The 20,389-nt window shown below is 40.4% G+C and overlaps 1 protein-coding gene and 1 pseudogene across 1 annotated transcript; both read left to right on the forward strand.

Annotated features, from left to right (window-relative positions):
• Nucleotides 1-3,530: 3,530 nt before the first annotated feature.
• On the forward strand, nt 3,531-5,646 carry LOC120286839 (annotated as a pseudogene).
• Nucleotides 5,647-11,959: 6,313 nt separating this feature from the next.
• On the forward strand, nt 11,960-13,510 carry LOC104414518 (BRASSINOSTEROID INSENSITIVE 1-associated receptor kinase 1). The gene has a single exon (XM_010025668.3). The coding sequence runs from the start codon at nt 12,050-12,052 to the stop codon at nt 13,424-13,426; it is 1,377 nt and encodes a 458-aa protein (XP_010023970.3). The 5' UTR covers nt 11,960-12,049; the 3' UTR covers nt 13,427-13,510.
• The last annotated feature ends 6,879 nt before the right edge of the window (nt 13,511-20,389 follow it).

The following is a 20,389-nucleotide window of genomic DNA, read 5'->3' on the forward strand; positions in this document are numbered from 1 at the left end:
GATATTATAGAGGGAAATGAAGATTTACCTCAACACACAAGACCTAGTGGGAGTGTTGCATCACCTGATGAATTGAATTCAAGAGAAATTCAATTGTGTAAAAGTAATCGTAAAAGTATTCCCCGTCGTCATTTTGAGATTGAAGGGGAAGCTTTTATGATTGCTCAAAAAGACGATGCCGAGCCTAAAACTGTTCAAGAGGCTCTCTCGTCCTCTGATAAGGAAGAATTGAGAAAAGTTTTGGAAGATGAGATGGAGTTAGTGAGGGCAAACCATGTCTGGGACTTTGTTGATGTACCACCCAATCGTAAGGCCATTGGAAACAAATGGGTCTTTAAGATTAAGCATAGGGCGGATGGATCCATTGAAAAGTATAAGGCTCACCTTGTGGCAAAAGGTTATACTCAACAAGAGGGTATCGATTATGAGGAAACTTTTTCACCAATTGTAAGGTTTGCCTCAATACGCCTTATTCTAGCCATCGTTGCACATTTGGATCTTGAATTACATCAAATGGATGTAAAGACGGCATTTCTCAATGGAGAATTAGATGAGGAAATCTATATGAAACAACCAATAGGTTTCATATCTAAAGGTCAAGAGTATAAAGTTTGCAAGCTTCATCGCTCAATATATGGCCTTAAGCAATCATCTAGACAGTGGTATCTTCGTTTTCATCGAGCAATAATAACTTTTGGTTTCACGATGATCGAAGAAGATCACTGTGTATATGTCAAGCGGTCCAAAGATAAATTTGTGATTTTATCACTTTATGTGGACGATATTCTGTTGGCTAGAAATGAAAAGGTTTTGGTTATCACCATAAAAGAATGGTTGTCCTCCAATTTTGAGATGAAGGACATGGGATAAGCTGTTTATATATTAAGAGTTAAGATCGAAAGAGATCGATCGAGGAAACTCCTTACTTTATCACAAGAGCCTTATATTATGAAGATTCTTGAGCGTTTCAATATGCAGCATTGTAATCCCATTGATACCCCTGTCATGCAAGGTGAAGGCTTAAGTATTGAGATGTGTCCTAAGACTCCAGAAGAAATCAAAATGATGGAAATTGCTCCTTACGCTAGTGCGGTCAGAAGTTTGATGTATGCTATGATGTGTACTCGACCCGACATATGTTATGCCGTGGGATTGGTGAGCCGATATCAATCAAATCCTGGTCAAGCACACTAGAAAGCAGTGAAGAGGATCCTGAGATACTTGAAGGGCACCATGAACTATCGACTTTGTTACCAAGGGAATGATTTACGCCTATTGGGTTATTCAAATGCCGATTGGGGTGGAGACCTAGATGAGCGCAAATCGACTTCTGGATATGCGTTCTTGCTCAATGGAAGTGCGATTTCTTGGAATAGCAAGAAACAGACAGCACGGCCTTGTCTACGATGGAGGCAGAATTTATTGCACGTTCTGCCGCAATGCAAGAAGCAATATGGCTAAAACGTTTCTTGGAAAATTTAGCCACTGTCACTGAAGTTCCAAGACCGGTGACAGTTTATTGCGATAGTCAAGCAGTCATTGCCTATGTGAAAGATCTCAAGTATCATGGAAGAACAAAACACATTGACATAAAGAATAATTTTATCAGAGATATTATAGCGCAGAAAGAAGTGATCCTGCAATACATTTCAACTAATAGAATGGTTGCTGATCCATTTACGAAGGCTATTCCTAAAAACATATTCTTGACCCATAGGATGTCACTAGAATTGCGTAGAATGTGATATCTGTTATTGTAGAGGATCATTGGTTTATGTATTTATGGACAGATGTATTGTACTTATTTGTTTATTAGTGATTTGATATTTTATCAATAAGTACAAATCCACTATGAGACTAGCATAAACACACACATATTATTGAAAAGTATGTCAGCAGGCAATGATTGGCTCACTCACACGAGAAATCGCCTCAAGTGTTGTAGTTAGCACGTTGAGATGAGACGTTATGTACAAATAAATGCTGAAGAGCAAGTTTGGTACATAAAATATGTCGCCTTGATTGGAGTCAAGATGAGGTATGTGATTTGTTTATAATAAGACCGAACATGATAGTCCCACAATCATGTATGCCTGAAAGATGCCGGATGCGAGTACTTAATTGGGCGCTATAGAAAGCGAGCTGATATAGCATTGGGTCTAAACATGAGTACGTGATAAGCACATGACTATGTTTAGGCTAAGATCTGTATGGTGAATATATTTGATAAATGACATACGCTTTTATAGAAAAAGTAATCCACTATAGCATGTAATTCATACTACATGTGCATTGTACGACCAATAAGGGAAGATGAGTAAAATTATCTCTATTTACTTATCGTGTGAGCCCTTGAGGTAATTTGTATTTTACCTCAATTTTGTGCCCTATGTTACTTCTGATTATGTTCTTAAAGTGAAAGATCAATGTTGCTACTTTAGTATGTTACGGGCGGTCATGAATGGATATGGCCTATGGGACGTGTCTAGGAAAGCAGTTGTTCTGAAATTGAGAGAGACAGGAGTGCGAAGGAAGACTATTGTTATTTTACATCTATCACATGTATTTATTGGTTGACCAATTATATCGCCCTATGTGATTGCGGATGTAATTGTAAATACATGGTGTTTTTGAGAATAATCGAGTATAGCCTTTAAGGGATAGGTATACTTGGACTGATGTAACAAAATATGGGGCAATGTGAGACATCAATTGTTTATTTCTTTTCGGGGTTGTAGCCATTATGTTATACAGGTGCATAATTTGAGCTCCTAAGTGCAGGTATACTCACTGGCCGCACGGCTTATTTGCCAGTATGAATTGTTTTGTAAAGTTGATGAATGTTGAATGCCTTATATACTTGATAGAGCGCTATCAAGCCCATCATGTCCGAGTGGGAGATGTTGTACTTTAGCTAGGTACGTTCATGATGGGGTGAGAGACATTATTGAAAGGGTATGAAGTGAGAGGTATAAAAACCTCTTAGATGACAACTGTTGGTGGTGGTTGTTGGCAAAAAAGTACGTTTAGAAAGAACGTACGCTCATTTCTCTCCCATTTCCATCGAAGGCATTCTATTTCACTTTTACGAAAACGATTTGCATTTACGCCGTGGAAATCGGGTGCTTTCCTTGTGATTGCATCCAGACTAACATGAGGAAGTGACGTTCGTGTTTCATTGACAATTCAACGTTCGTTCCAGAGCCATTTGCTATTTGCGCATCGGAATCAGGTAAGTCGTCTTCCGCCGACATGAATTCCAACAATGGGTAAGTCACTTGTATTGCGTAACTGGATTGAAATTCCCACACAAGGCAGGGAATTTCAGCTAAAAGATATATCATACCTCTTTAAATATGCTTTTCGGTTTTGATCAAATCTGGAGACAGCTATTTTAGCTGTTGGTTTTTTCATCTTCCTTTTTGGCAAATATTACAAAAAAAAACCTCCAAACTATGCTCACAGTAACTCAAATATTCTCAAATTTTGTTGTATCTCAAAAAAAAAAAAAAAAAAAAAAAACAGAAGTAATGATTGGTGGCATCATACCCTCACATCGCAATTTGCTTCCCATGCTCGGATATTGCAGTGCCCCATGGCATTTGCTCGTCTACCCATTCATGATCAATATAAGTCTAGCATCATGCTTGAGTAAGCGAAACGATAATCAACCCCCGCTGGACTGGCCTCCCCGCATGAAAATAGCCGTGAAAGCTGCGAGAGGGCTGTCCCATCTGCATGATCGGAACATAGTGCACCAAGATATCAAAGCTGCAAGCAGTATGTGGATGGGGAATTTGAGCCTCACACTGGAGACTTTGGATTGGCCAAGCTCATCGATCGCTATCACGGTGAAGACTGTGTGGATCTTATTGAGGAGGCACCCGTACTTCCGAGGAAGGAATTCAAAACAGGATCCGACAATGAATTTTGGAGGTTGGGACACTTGTAGTGTCATAACTTGGTACAGAGGGACACTTAAGTGTCAATATCGGAGTAAAATGGGACACTTAAGTGTCACTCCGGCGAAAATCCGGCCAAATGGCTGACGTGGCAATTTTCCAGCGAGTTTGGTCCAAAACGGTGTCGTTTTGCATGCTGACATGACAGAGAAAACGCAAAAACGAAGCCGTTTCGTGTCTACATGTAAATAATAATATATAAATTAATTAAATTAGATTTAAAATATTCAAAAAACATTTAAAAAAATAAGAAAAATTTAAAATTTAAAAAAATTAAGAAAATTTAAAAAATTTAAAAAATTTAAAATTAAGAAAAATTAAAATTTTAAAAAAAAAAGGGGAGGTCGAACGGGCGGCTCCTCGTCGCCACCGCCTCCCCGCCGTTGCCGAAGGGCCGGCGACGGAGGGGGGGGTCGGCCGGGTCGCCGACCCCGGCCAACCGACAGCGAGGGCCGCGACCTCGCCCCAAATTTGGGCGAGGGCTCGCGGGCCTCGCCGCGGCCGGTCGGCCGGGTCGCGGCCCTAGCAAGGGGCCGGGCGAGGCCGGCCGAGGGTGGCGGGGCCCGCGAGCCCTCGCCCGGATCTGGGCGAGGGTCGCAGCCCTCGCAACGATCCGGCGAGGGTCGCAGCCCTCGCGAGCGATCCTAGGCGAGGGCTCGCGGCCCTCGCCGTCGGCCTCACCGGGGCGCGACCCCACCGACCCTCCCCCTCCGTTGCCGGCCCTTCCCTGGCGACGGCGGGGAGGCGGCGGCGGCGAGGGAGCCGCCTAGTTCGACCTCCCCCTTTTTTTTAAAAAATTAATTTTTTAAATTTTTAAATTTTTAATTTTTCTTAATTTTTAAAATTTTTAAAATTTTTCTTAATTTTTTAAAATGTTTATATTTTTCTTATTTTTAAACTTTTTTGAATATTTTAAATTTAATTTAATTAATTTTTTATATTATTATTTATATGTGTAATACACGAAATGACGTCATTTTTGCATTTTCTCACCACGCCGCCGTGCAAAACGACGCCATTTTAGACCAAGCTCGCCGGAAAGTCGCCACATAAACCATTTGACCGAATTTCGCCGAAGTGGCTTTTAAGTGTCCCATTTAACTTCAAAACTGGCACTCAAGTGTACCATTTTAAAGTTATGGCACTTCAATGTCCCTCGGTCCCAAGTTATGGCACTTACACTGTACTTCTGCCGTGAATTTTGTCTAAGTCACGATAGAGCTACGTGGCACAACAGGACATATTGCGCCAGAGTATCATTGTGCCAGGAAATGCTTGGTAAGGACAGATGTCTTTGCTTTTAGTATAATGCTTCTGGAACTCGTGACCGGACAAAATGCTTTTCATCCTGGAAGGCTTGCCGTGATGTTACTCGATTGGGTAAAAGGGCTTCTGGTAGAGCGTGGGTGGGACACTCTAGTGGATTCCGATCTGCAGGGTGCATATGACGAGGAGGACATAGAGAAAGTGATCCAGCTGGCTCTTTTGTGCACACAATCAGCCCCAAGAGAACGACCATCCATGGCACAAGTAGTTCCGAATTCTCAAAGGCCATAGCATCAAGGAGAGATAGCGAGGAGTATCAGACGAGGGAGCCAAATTGGCAATAAAGCGATAAAGTGACTGGATTGGGGTGGACTCCACTTCACGTCTTAGAGCTGAAGAATTATCCAAACCTAGATAATCTATTTGTTGATGCAACAACCTGGCCCCTTCTAAACAGCGCAGACTCCTGCAACGAGTGTTCTGACCGGTGAACGTGGATCTTATCATATATTTTTAAACAAGTCTTCCTACCACTGCGGAATTTATCAACTATGACGAGATATATCATCGCTTATAATGAGATATTATTACCAACAATGACATAATTTACCTACCTGAGTAGCGAGACACCACCAATCTATATATATCTTTATGGAAAACTCAGCCATGGTAAGGATGTTGTACAATACTCTATCTTCCTTGGTCAACGATGTCATTGAATATCTTTTCATTGAATACCTTTTCATTGATCAATTTAGTGCTTAATATCAAACTATGGCCACATTCAGTACACCGTGACTGGGCCTAACAAGATTCCCCTTGTGGTAGGTCTCCACCTATATCAGTTAGCAGCTCGACTCAAACAGAACGTCCTAAGAACGATATGCTTATTCACAACCTCTCAATGAATATAGATCATAATGCCAATGAGCATAGAACCCTAACTTACTCTCAAATCACAAACAAATTCATAGTCCATTTCAGAGATTAGGTTTACACATATATACATATAGCTTTTCATAATCCATTAATCAAGCAAAATACATTTCATGTAGCATTTTTCTAGCCATTTCACAAATTATCAACCCATTAATGAATTTCAGAACGTAATGTCTTGAAAACTTAGTACGTGTTATCATATCAGGTAAGCATGGCATGACATGGTACTTGAAAAGAAATGAATAGTGCTTTTTAAGCATTTGTTTTAAGCGATGGTATTTAAAACCCAGGTTGGTCATTGAAAACCTCAGCCATGGTAAGGATGTTGTAATGAATAGGTATTTGAAAAGTTACCTTTTGTCGTGTTTTGTTTGGTAAGTCGCTGGAGAAATATAGCATAGTACGATCTTTTGAGTTTTATGGTTAGCTGGAGAGATGTATGTGTCCATTTTGACAGACCGCTTGTAATTTGCTTGCCATCTTGTCAGATATGTTTATATTCTGGTAAACGAGTACCGATCAGATGAAATTGTTGGAGCAAGTTCAGTGGTGCAACGAAAAAGACATTAGGAGATCAAGAAAGCATTTTATTCCGTCACAAATATATCGTCTCCAACGTGAGGGCCACCAATTTGATCTTCTTGATGCTCATACCCCACGGGTACCGGTGCCTGCAGGACTGAGAATCCAACTGAAAATCATATGGGGTAAAATTGTTGACCTCTTGCCTCTCATCTCCTGAGAAATACTAAAGTATAATGTAAATAATAGAAAAAAGAAATGGGATTAACATCAAAGATGGTTCATTCTATTTATCATATATTGACATGGAACTTACAATGGATCATTTCTTTTTTGTCCCTTGGACTGTTTGTGGAACTGAAAGACCATGCATTGAGCACACCGAACTGTCCAGTACCAGCATTGAACTAAGGCTAATCACCAGATCCGAGGATGTTTGACCACTTCCTACCCAAGCTAAGAAGGACGATTCTCCATCTACAGCTGTATTGTTCAGAGGAGGATGAGAGTAGGAAAATGCGAAGCAACCGATAAGGGCCTCATAGGAATTTGCTTTGTGAGCTCGGCTTCTGAATCAGCCTTTCTCCCTAATCGTTAGCTTTTTGTAAATTGGAAGCAGGGCCTTTGTGCTTGGAAAAAGTGGCTATACCGTGTGGAAAAACCGTGTTATGTGCCAAGAGCCAAAATTTGAGGGGGACTAATTCTATAATTAATCCTATACTGTTTACTCACCCTGTGCATTTTTTCTTTTCAAGGATAGTAAGATGAGTCTCCCAGCTTCAAGACTGCTTCGTCGATGCTTCTTGGAAGCCATTGAAGCCCAATAGCCATTAATGGACCCCAGAAATGAAAAAACTTGTCCATACATAGCTCTCAACAGCAAGATGGGGTCATCAACACCCACTTAGTGGTAATACGATAATTTTCTGTCCTTGAAAGAGACTATCTTTGCTGTGTGAGAGTGGTTAGTTTAATAATAAAAGTTAATCATAGAATTGGGCCCCATCAAGTGGAGGTGCATAAGACAGATTTCTCCAATCGGTAAGGCAAGGGTCCCGGTCCCCCCCAGTTGGCGTATTCGGAAGAAAATAGCCATGCGAGTAGCGAGAGGGCTTTCCCATTTGCATCATCTGAACATAATGCATACGGACATCAAAGCTGCTACAATTCTGCTGGATGATAAATTCGACCCCCACATCGGAGACTTTGGATTGGGTAAGTTCATCAATCTCTATGCAGACTGCATTGTGGAGGCACCAGGATTCCCCACTAGCAAACAAAAAGCGGAATCCAAGAATGACTATTACGGTGTGAAAATATATGTACATGGAACTATGGATAGTAATATACATGTGATATGGTTTCCCTTTTAGCGAAAAAGGAAATAAAAAGGATCTCTTTTTCTCCAATCCTTTCTCCATCGTGAAATGTTCTGGTTAACAGGAAGCAGGGACTTTGTGCTTGGAAAGTGACCATATTGAGTGGGAAAATCTGCCCCCAAACGGTTGGGCCTGATTCTATGAATTCCTTTCATCTTTAGACTATGATACTCATTCACATTAAGAATTATCTCTTTCAAGGCTAGTGAAGTTACTCTCAACTTCCAGTCTGCTTCTTTCGTGCTTCTTGGAAAATCGCTACCTCCCTCTTTCCCAGCTCTTAGCCACAATCTGAAGCAACCTTCTTGGTCCAGATCTTGGATCAACTATAGCAACGCAGAGGAAGATATGCTTGAAAATAAATTCCAAAATATAGTGTTTATTTTGAATCATGAAGTGCATATTATAATATCCGAGGTCTCTATTTATAGGGAAGTCACCATTTAGGAAATAACCAAATAACTTAAATCAAATAATAAAATCAAGGAAAAGATATTGATAAAAGGGAAGCTTTTCAAAAGGCGACTAGAAAATCTGCAAAACACGTCTAAAATCTTTGACGTCCCCAAAGTCAAGGAAAATATGTGATTTCAAATCAAACATTGTAACCCATTTGTAACTTTGAAGATCCCGCAATCCTCTTTGATTTGTGGAACGCCTACTCTTATGACGCTCTAATGTTTCCATATAAACATTTGTCGGTTTGTCAACATCATATAGCCATTGTTTAATATGAAGTATAACAAAGTCGCTGCTTATTCTCTAATTCTAAGCTTTTTGTAAATGGAAGCAAAGCCTTTGTTTGTGCTTGGAAAAGTGGCTACCATGTGGGAAAACCGTGTTGTGCGTCAAGGGCCAAACTTGTGGTACTAATTCTACAATTAATCCTATCATGTTCACTCACCCTGCACATTTTTTTTTATTGAAGGGTAGTAAGATTAGTCTCCCATAGCTCGAGTCTTGCCGCAAACCAGCGAGGCTTGAGCTCACCAATCTGGCGAGACTCAAGCCTCATCATTTTTGGCAAGCTTAAGGCTATCGAGGCTCGAGCCTGGCCAGCTCACTTGTGGTTGTCGTCAAGCAGTCGCAATGGAGGAAGGAGGAAAAAGAAAGAGATAGAAAAATTCAAAATTCAAATTTTAAAAAAATATATTATTTAAAAAAATTCCTGAGATAAAATTATGAAATTGAAATCATTTTTCGATAAGATCCAAATATCAGAAAACGCTTTTGATCATATTTATCAAATAAAAGAAAACTAACTGTATTTTTAGAAAATATTTTTCTTGGAAGTATTTTCCTTTGTTATGTGAATTTTTCACAAAATCAATGCACCGCTAATAGCAATCAAAAGACTCAGTTCCAAATGGAAGTAGAATCGAGGATGGGGATGCCTCCGCATCGTAATCTGGTTCAGGTACGCAGGTTTGAACGGATGCATGGAACTGCACTCATGGTCAATGCAATAGGCCTTTCCCATATGCGCGTGGACTCTCATGGCCTAAAAGACCGTTTTACCGAAAATTATTAAACTGCCCCCCAAAGATTGGTCCCCACCCAAAATATTTACAAATTAGTAAACTTCCATATAATTTTTCCAGAACATCACAAAATGATTTTTCTCATGGAACAGTAAAAAAAAAAAAAACCAAGAACACTGTTGTTTTCCCGGTATTCATACTTTAGATTTCTTGCCATTGATGTTCTTGTCTAAGAATTAAAAACGGACCATTCGCAGCCTTTGGCGAGTCATATCCATCAATCCATGATCTGAAAGGTATTCCATCATTTCCAGGGAAACAACCCCACGATGATAACTTAAACCAAAAGCATTCTAAGTTTCTTAAAAAAAAAAAAATCTTGTATTACAACTGCCTTGGAAATCTGTTGGTCAAAAGCAGGTTGTCCTGGAAATTCAACATAATGTCTGCTTGTGAGAATTATCTATACGCGTGGTCCCCTACGCCGGCCGTGAAATCATCGATCCTTTTTCTTCTTCTTTTTTTCCCTTTTTTTTTTTTTGGCTCGGCAAGATTGCAAAGAGGAAGAGCTTATACAGAGGTTGCTTGGTAGTTACGGGTAGGATGAATTGTCAGACGATGTCAGTATGATAAACATTGTTTCTTTGGTAAACTGAAGTCATAAAATAGGCCTGTTGTGTTATCTCGAAAGTTATAATAGTAGTAATGCGCAGTCGCAAATTCCATGTGGTGACAAAAGTAAAGTTCAAGTATCACACAAGAATAATAGTTCAACATTAAATCTACTGCACTGAGGTAGGACTCATAGGTCACTCGATTTTTTCACGTTAAATAAGTATTTTTTGGCAGTTAAGGTTGTTCCTCATACACTATGATATGCTTTAGCTTGAAGTCAATGCCGTGCTTACAAGGACATGCTTTGATGAATGAATGGCTAGGAAGTGCAATGACTCACTTCCAAATAAGATGAGTCTTTTTTTTACTTTTTTTTGTCGTACCAAAGAGGATGAGTTATGAGAAAGAATTAGCTTGAACATGTATCACTAATTGAAAAGTGATTTGTTCTATGTGACTGGATGGGAATTCCATCCATTTATCCAAGGCAGCAAATTTCAGCTAAAAGATCATTGCTTGGCCAAAAAATATATAACAAAATGATAACACAGACCTCTTTGAATGTGCATTCCATTTTTGAACAAATCTGGAAATCAGCTATTCTAGCCTCTTTTTTTCTTTTTCGCCTCTTCTACCGTTTTGGGCCAGTTGTCCTTGAGGCCATTGCCTTCCGCGCGAGAGGAAGTGTAGTTTGATTTGTCTCGTGCACTCGTCACTCAACAATTCGAACTTTGATTAGAAATGAATAATCCAACGCTGCAAAAACGTAAGACGTGCGAGCTTCTTCTCTCTTCTTGGTAATTAGATGGGTCGGTCAAGAAAAAAAATGATAGCTCAATCGGACATGAGAGCTCGGTGCAAAGCGCAAATACCATATAGTTGCTTTTCTGCAATTTTTTACTAGACCGGCAGCACTGAAGTTTAGTCAAAGAGAAAAAAAAGTGCGGAAGCATCTTATATCGTTTTTCTATGGGGTTTGAATGGGGCCTCATAATCATGTATAATGAGAAAAAGCAAAAAACAAGATTTAAAATCATTCTCTTTCACATGGTTATCAACCAATGAAAACACATATACAAAAATTAGATTCATCTCATGCTTTTCCTTTTCAATGGTCACAAGACTCACGATAGAAGATATTTATTTACAGATATTGATGTATGAAGTTTCAAGGAAAGTTGGGAAAGCTTGGAATTGAAAGGCAAAAATCCATAAAAATATCTAAACTATACTCATTGCTGTAATACATTAATTTTGAACTATTTTTTGTAACATAAAAAATATAAATTATATCTATTGTAATGCATTTATCCTAATTTTTTTTTCTTTCGATATAAAAAAACTCCTAATTTGTACCAGAATTCTCATCAGATGATTCTTGGTACTGTACCTAATGACATTAACTATTATTAAAATTTCTGGTATTCGTATTAGTCGGGAGCCTTCGCTATTACGAAAGAAAAGGGGCTTTTTCCCCGTCCGTTCACTTCCCTCCGAACCGCCAATTTTCCATTACTTCAATGCTGGAGACAATTCATGTCAAGTCAATCTCCATCGCTATTGACATTATGAGGGAACTCCTAAAAGTCTTCTCTGGACTGACGAAGAAGTGCTCACAAACCATTCGCACTGCCTCTTGGAAGCTGCCATGGCAGTGTCCTCTGTTAAAACTTCTGAGTTAGTTCTTAAGACTTCCATATCAGTGGCACCTTCCTCTGCAGTTTCCTTTGTTAAACTTCCGAGTAGCTTCTGAAAATTTCTCTATAACAGCTCTCACCCACAAGAGGAAGGGGCACAGCAATCTCTCACAACACACATTCGTTTGTTAAGCTCGTGATAAAGCAACTCGGGTTTGTTTTCTAGCGACAAGGGGAAAGGAAGGAAAATGGTGTTCAAATTCGCCACCTTCGATCCCACCCAAGATCCCAATGATTTCAACCCGGCTTTTCCACCTACTCCATCATCATCACCCTCGGTAACACTCTGTCAGCCATGCGAACACACCTACACGTTCACCAAAACCATCGTCAGCCGACTTGTTGCTGCCGGTGCTTCTCTTGTCTTGAGAGCCCCAACCTTTGCAGTTGATGGTCGTGAGATTCGAGACCAATCCGCAGAGACGCCATTACATAGTATTCATTTCGATGTCCATCCAGAATTTGGCCAAAGACAGCTTAAAGAATTTACTCTGAAGGAGTTGGAGGCAGCTACCCAAAAATTTAGCGACAAGAAAGTTTTGGGCCAAGGTGGATTTGGCAAAGTCTATGAGGGTCAGCTCTCTGATGGCTCTCTAGTGGCAATCAAAAGATGCGGTGCACAAAGCAATCAAGGTATCACAGAGTTCGAAAGCGAAATAATGGTGGGCAGGATCCTACCCCCACGTCACAATCTGGTTTCCATGCTCGGATTTTGCAGAACATCAAAATGCAAGGACTTATTGCTCGTCTACCCTTTGATGATCAACAAAAGTGTGGACCATTGCTTGAGAGCGAAGCCCAAGACACGACCCCCGCTGGACTGGCTAACCCGCAGAAAAATAGCCCTGGGAGCTGCGAGAGGGCTGTCCCGTCTGCATGATCTGAACATTGTGCACCGAGACATCAAACCTTCAAACATTTTGTTGGATGAGGAATTTGAGCCTCACATTTCAGACTTTGGGTTGGTCAGGTTCACCAATCGCAGGCACGGTGAATACTCGGTGGATGGCATCGAGGAGGCACCTGTACTTCCGAGGAATGAATCCGAAGCAGCATCCCGCATTGAAGATTCAGATTCCTATTTCACGACTAGGATATGTGGCACGTATGGATATATGGCGCCAGAATATGGGTTGCGGGGGAAATACTCGGTGAAGACCGACGTCTTTGCATTTGGGGTAGTCCTTCTGCAACTCGTGACCGGACAAAGAACTGTGGTACCAGCAGCGAGTGCAAAGGAGTACGACATGGTGTTATCCGATTGGGTAAAGGGACTTCTGGCAGAGCGTCGATTGGAAATTTTAGTCGATCCCAATCTGCAGGGTAAGTATGACGAGGAGATAGAGAAAGTGATCCAGCTGGCTCTATTGTGCACCCACACGCTCCCAAGAGGACGACCATCCATGGCACAAGTAGTCCGAATACTCGAAGGCCATAGCATCGAGGAGAGATGGGAGGAGTATCGTCGCTCTGAGGAGTATCCGATGCACTCTGAGGACGTCTCTTCGCTAAATCTCATAGAGTTCTCCGTACTCAGTCCCGTAGAGTTGTCCGGACCCAGATAATCCATTTTTGATGTAACAATACAATCTTTATTACATGGATCAAGCTCTTAAAAAGTATACTTAAATGTTTGGGGGAGAGTTACCAAAAATGTCATAAATCTATTATAATTATGTTAATTCAATAGTAAACATTTTTTTTGTTAATTTAGTCATAAAGTTTTTTTTGTCAATTCAAAATATTTTACATTTATGTCAACTTAATCCATCCAGCTAAATTTGGCCGAATGGCACTAATGTAACACTGTGGGTGTTAACTTGGACTTTATTAATAATTTTTAAATGAATTTTTTTAAATCTTTCCTTTTTTCTTTCCTTTCTTTTTTTTTCTTTATTTTTTTCCCTCACTAACAAGGATCGCTGGCCAATCCTCACCACCCACAAGTGAAGGCCAGGATGCCCTCGCCAGCACTACGTGAGGGAGCTAACAACCCTCCCCAAATCTAGTGAGGGCATTATCTAGGTGAGGGGCTATGACACCCTCATTAGATCTTGCCAAGCAAGGGTCAAGGGTGCCACAATCCTCTCCTGGTCTGGGCAAGGGTTGTGACAACCTCACCCAATCTAGGCGAGCGAGGTTATCATGGCCAGCACCCAAAGTAGGCAAGGGCTACAACACCCTTGCCAGCTAGGGGGAAAAACCTAAAGAAAAGAAAAAGTGAAAAATAAAGAAATTAATAAATAATTAAATTGTTATCAAAAATGTATAAGTAGTTAGTGTCAACCAGTCAAAACTGGTCAAATAGACTAAATTAAAACAAATGCAAAAAAAAAATATGACTAAATTAGCACGTTTATAATAGATTTAAGACTTTTTTAGTTATTCTTCCCACATTTTGTAAACATCACTTTTGCTAAAGAAAAACAATTAACAAAGCTTATAGAGCGAAGAAAGTGCATTAATAGCAAAGAATCTAAATCTGTGCTCACGAGATAGCCTTTTAATATGAAAAAGCAAATTTGTGTCAATTGTCGAGTTCATTAACTAAGCTCTGCCCCATTGTCATCCAATATGGCCACCTTTGTCCTCGTGGCAAGCCTCGTAACATACCAAATACGCACTACCCAACTCAAGGTTCGACATAGCAACTAGACCATGGAGTCAATACTACTTTTAATCAACCGTATGAACTATCGAACATTTTTATGACGAGAGTTCATCATATAACACTTTCACAAAGCATTTCACATTCCAATTCATTTTCGAAGCCAATCATTAAACTAGGTTCGCAATACTTTAAATATCAAAAGCAACAAATCAGAATGCAAATCCTAGCAATGAAAATGTAGTCAATGTCATCCCATGCTTATCTTTATATCATAACATACACTAAAGTTTTCAAGACAGAATATTTTAAAAATTCATAGGAAATAAAAGCACCACTCACCTGCAGGCTGCAACCAAAAACCATGTCGGAAGCTACGCCGTTTGGAAAAATTCTCAATCATATCCGAGAAACATTACCCAAATGGCAAACTTACGGACGGACTTTGACTAAGACTCTATTAAGTGACTCTACTTTTGCGTCAAACATCCTTTCATTTTGTGATATTTATTAGAAAGAAAATTTGATATTTAGAGTATATTTTTGTATAAAGCTAGATTGGGCATTTTCTACCCTTTGGGCTATTTGAATTGACATAATAAAGCATCTCTTGAAATAGTTTGTTGGTTATGAATTGTGAAATGATTTGAGGAATGTTGTGTGAAATGTGGTAGAGGTCAAAGGTTGCTCGATTTCTTCACGTTAAATTAAGTACTTTCGGTAGTTAAGGTGGATCCACATACCTGATGATTTGCATAAGCTGGAAGTCAGCACCGTCCTTACGAGAGCATGCTTTTACTCTATGAACGGCTGGGAAGTGCATTGACTCTATTCAGAATAGGATGAGTTAAAGAGAAGGATTTAAATTGAACAAGTATCACTAATTGGACAGTCATTTGTGTTATTTTATACTGGATTGGAACTCCTATTGAAGGTGGAGAGTCTCAGCTAAAAGATCGTTACTTGGCCAGAAAAATAAATAAGAAATGATGGAATAGACCTATTTGAATATGCTTGCCAGATTTGATCAAATTTGGAAATCAGCTATCCTAGCCTATGGTCTTCTACGGCTTTGGGCCTGTTACCTGTAGTCCTTGAGGCCATCAGGGCCGAACGGAACAAACAGTTGCTGCGGTTAAATTCGTGCTGGGCTTGATCCGACCAGACAAAGGGGAGGGATCATCAGTCATGTTCCCAATCCAACAAGATCCTTCGTTACCAAATCATTCACACGAGCAGCAAATTGCAGTAGTTCATAGATATGCCCAGGCCAAATTCAACATAACTTGTGCGTGCACTTCCTGTCCGCTTAACTTCCAGTAACAAACTGTTCGATAACACGAAAGCGAGTGTAAGTGTTATCCGATATGCTTTGTGCGTTAGGAACGCGAATCTTTAAAGAGAAAAATAGAGAAGAAAATAAGCAAATTTTTATGTGGAAAAACCCTTTGAAAATAAGAAAAAATCACAGTGCCACACTAGGCAATATTTCCACTATCAGTATTAGTATCGGCATTGCTACGACAAAAGATATTACTCCAATATACAGCACGAATCTAAGGCGTATATAGTTATGATAAAAATTTTATATGTATGCCATAGCAGTATTAAAAATTCTATTATCTGCTTTAACATGAAAATTACATGTACGTCATTAGCAATAAAAGTCGTGCACTTAAATATTACTTTCCTCTCTTAGACTTCACAACCTCGCCACTGTGCACCTATATCGCATCAATTCAAGTTTCAATCAAACATAACAAGTGTAATGCCTTAAGTACATAAAACAAATGCGAGTTTCTTCTCTCCACTTGCTAAATTCGAAATTTTCTCAGATAGCTCAATTGGACACGAGAGATCGATCTGAAACGTAAATATCATGGAGTTACTCTTCTACAGTAATTTACTAGACTGGTAGCACGGAAGAATGTATAAAGAGAAAAATTATAAAACTAAAATGTGAAAATATTTTACTTGATTAGTCATAAGGTCTGAGTGGGTCTTATATTCACGTACAATGAGAAAAGCAAAAAAGCAAAGTGCTCAAATCCATCTCTTCCGCGTGTTCATCCGCTAATGAAATCTCGTACGCCATCAAAATCATTCGGATTGGAAAAATGGATTCGTCCCACGCTCAGTCGTGTCCAATGGTCCCAACTGAAACGATTTATTTATGGACCGGCTCAGTGGATTTATTGAATCTTAGGTGAAGATCGTACGTCAAAACTCAAAAGGCGCCACACGTTGCAAGTGCCAATTTGACTGTTCGAGCAGGCAATTGATCATTGCGTCGTCGTCCGATTCGCGACCACAAAATCCCGACCCCCCCACGACACATTTTTTCTCTTTCAGACAACAACCCACGAAGTTTCCAGGAAAGTTCGAAAAGCTTAAGATAAGTCTCCCCAGACTTCAATATTAAAAGGAGAGAACCGCATTGCACGAGAACTAGCGCTCGTACGCAGTCGTATACAACAAAAACAAGACGTTGGAAAGATCCACTGCATGTCATCGGTTTTCCCAGATTGACTAATCTTTTTATCTTGTCCCGACAAACTTATTGACCCAATTGATTAGCGATTTCTATTATTTTAGAGGTGAAAAAAGTAATCGTTTGCGCACTAGGCGTCGGTCGCAAGACGCCATTATAATCCCAAAGCGAAGAAGAAAACCACCGTTGCTGCGTCGCGTTGCGTGCGGCTCGTGTTGGGATGCATGTTCCAGCCTCCCCCCATCGGTCTCCTCCTCTGAATTTCTGATGTATCGTGTTAGTCGTAAGCCCGTCGCTATCAACTACTAAGTAAAGAAAGAAAAAGGTGCTTGGCGCGCTCTGCTCGCTTCCTGCCAAACCGCCCGTTTTCGACGACTTCCTCCGGTCGTCGCGTATGAAGTCCGAAGCCATATTACGCTACGAACGTGCTGGAGATATGCTTTAGGTTGAAAAGTGCTGCTATAATGGCGTGGCTACTGAAGTTATTAAGAAGAAAAGGCAAAACCCACTGACCTAACTCAATGTCATTATCTCAGATCTATATCAACGACGTCGTCCCCTGTTGATAATTTCATTGAATCGTGGCCTACTCCAATCCTTCGACACAAGTCGTAAAGTACAAAACATATCGCACCTTCAGCGCACGACGAATCGCCAAATAAAAGGTCGAACGCCGAAAAAAGTAAGCAGACAAGCGAGGTGCCAAGAGATAACGATGGACATTCGATGTGTTCAAAAGTGTATGCTTATCTGAAAGCTGGATGAGCATAAACAGCTCATTCGGCGCTTGATTGCGACCTCTTTTGTTGGGAGAAAGATCGAGACTTCATAACTAGGCCTGTTCATACGTTTGATTGCGACCTCTTTTGTTGGCAGAAAGATCGAGACTTCATAACTAGGCCTGTTCATACGTTTGATTGCGACCTCTTTTGTTGGCAGAAAGATCGAGACTTCATAACTAGGCCTGTTCATACATTCGGCGATTTCAACTAAGTTCCTTTTTATATTCTCGAGTATTCAAAGAAAGCAGCTCCGTTTCGTCTTTTTATTCCAGTTCCAATGTACCAAAACGTTTACTCCGTACTCATTTTTGCAGCGGGGTGCAATGGAAGTCGAAGCTTTATGCGCGCATGTGACTTGTTTTCTCCATGGACGGAGAGAAAAGACGGAAAGCTGTACTGCGCTTTACAGCTTTCTGCGACATGGAAACAAGGACATGTCCCTCACGTCTTAATGGAACACAGCCCACAAGTTTCAATCATGGAGGTGAGAAAAGGATGTAAGAACATGAATTGTCAATTTCGTTGGCAGAAGACAGCATTCATTTGGTTCTAAGGCGTGATTTAATCGTCCCGTCTCCATGGAACAAGAACAGTTTTCGTAAGATCGCCGGCCGGCGATCTTCCCCGTCGGAATGGGGAAAGATTTTTTCTCAAGAATGGCAGGAAGAGAAAAGTGTCCTGAATCTAGAAGGGTGTGCTGGAAAATTCAGCCGGCCTTCCGAATTAGGAAACCGATTTGAGAGTTTGACTTAGGACCATGACAATAATCGACCGGGTAAAAAAGAAAATTAAGAATACATCCGATTTGGGAACTCGGTTGGGCCACACATAAGCCCCTCCCCACGTCGTTGATGAATGCTTCCCCTCATCTCCAACGAAACGTACTTCGGAAAGCATGTTGGGATCGCAGATCAACACTGCAGATCTGGGTCGCTGACAGATTCGATCGAGCGAGCGAGCTTCGATCGATCCGAGGAATCGTTTCTAGTCCTAAATTTCGTGCCCGCAAATGGAGAGTCAATCATCAAGTCGAGCAAATAATAAAACAAGTGAATGGAGATTCGATCGATCCGGCACTACTCGATGGTGCACTGCTCATCCCCTAGCACCGCGAACGCCCAAGGAGGAGAAAAATAAAGAAGAAAACAAGTGAAGTTTTACGTGGAAAATCCTTTCAAAATAGGGAAAGACCAAGTGCCACACTAGATAATCTCTCCACTATCAATATTAGTATCAACGTAATAAATTTCAACGTTACAATAACAAATGATGTTGTCCAAATGTAAAGTAGAAGTCTGAGACATACATAGTTATGAGAGAAATTACATATATGCCATTAGTAGTAAAAGTTCTATACTTTAATATTATTTTCCTTTATCATACTCCACAATTCCATTACCGGGCACTTGTGTCACAACCATTCGAGTTTTGATCAAAAATAACAAGTGTAATGCCTTGAGTACATGAAACATGTGAGTTCATTCTCTCCATTCACTAAATTCGAAATTTTCTTGGACAGCTCAATCGGCTTAGTAAGGGAGAGGCTTGAAGGAGGCTGAAGGAGCTATTATTAACCCAATGCAACAGGTGGTTATGTTGTATTGTGCGTCTCCATTGTATGCATGGTGGATGTTGCTATCGGTTTCGTGTCCCGTGGGGAAGATACCAAGCACATAATAAACTTTTTCTTTATATCATTAAAATCTCTAAATATGTACCGGCGTGGTTGAAAATATCTATTTTATTTTCTGTGACATTAATACCCTAAATTTTTCATGGCGTTTTTGAATATTGGTGTTGATGTAGACATATTTAAGAGGTATTTGATAGCAAAAAAAAAAACCTTGAGAATATTGAACCTATTAGGCATAATTTAGAATTTTTAATGGCGTTAACTATAATTAAAAAATTTGTTATTCGTATTCTTCCCCCTCCGTTCGCTCCCCGCCCAACCACCAATTTTCCACGACTTCAATGCTGGAGAGATTCATGTCGAGTCAACCGCCATCGCTATTGATATTATGAGGAACTCCTAAAAGTCTTCTCTGAACTAAGTGCTCGCAAACCATTCGCACTGCCTCTTGAAAGCTGCCATGGCAGTTTCCTCTGTTAAGACTTCTGAGCTGGTTTTTAAGACTTCCATATCAGTGACACCTTCCTCTGCAGTTTTCTCTGTTAAACTTCCGTTGGTTCTTAAAACTTTTCTATAACAGCTCTCACCGACAAGAGGAAGGGGCACAGCAATCTCTCACAGCACACATTCATTTGTTAAGCTCGTGATGAAGCAACTCAGGTTCGGCCTCTAGAGAGAAGGGAACAGGAAGGAAAATGGTGTTAAAATTTGCCACCTTCGATCCCGCCCAAGATCCCGATGATTTCAACCAGGCTTTTCCCCTACTCCATCATCGTCTCCCTCAGTGACACTCTGTCAACCCTAAGAATACACTTGCACTTTCACCAAAACTATTGTCAGAGGACCTGTTGCTGCTGGTGCTTCTCTTGTCTTGAAAGCACCAGCCTCTGAATTTCATGATGATGAGATTCAAGACCGATACGCAGAGACGCCATTTCATAGTATCAATTTTGATGTCCGTCCAGAATTTCGCCAAAGACAGCTCGAAGAGTTTACTCTGGAGAAGTTGGCGGT

Source organism: Eucalyptus grandis, chromosome 1 (genome assembly GCF_016545825.1).
Source record: "Eucalyptus grandis isolate ANBG69807.140 chromosome 1, ASM1654582v1, whole genome shotgun sequence".
Taxonomy (NCBI): Eukaryota; Viridiplantae; Streptophyta; class Magnoliopsida; order Myrtales; family Myrtaceae; genus Eucalyptus; species Eucalyptus grandis.

Excerpts from the sequence above, each read along its gene's own strand:
- LOC104414518 (XM_010025668.3), top strand. The coding sequence starts at position 12,050 with ATGGTGTTCAAATTCGCCACCTTCGATCCCACCCAAGATCCCAATGAT.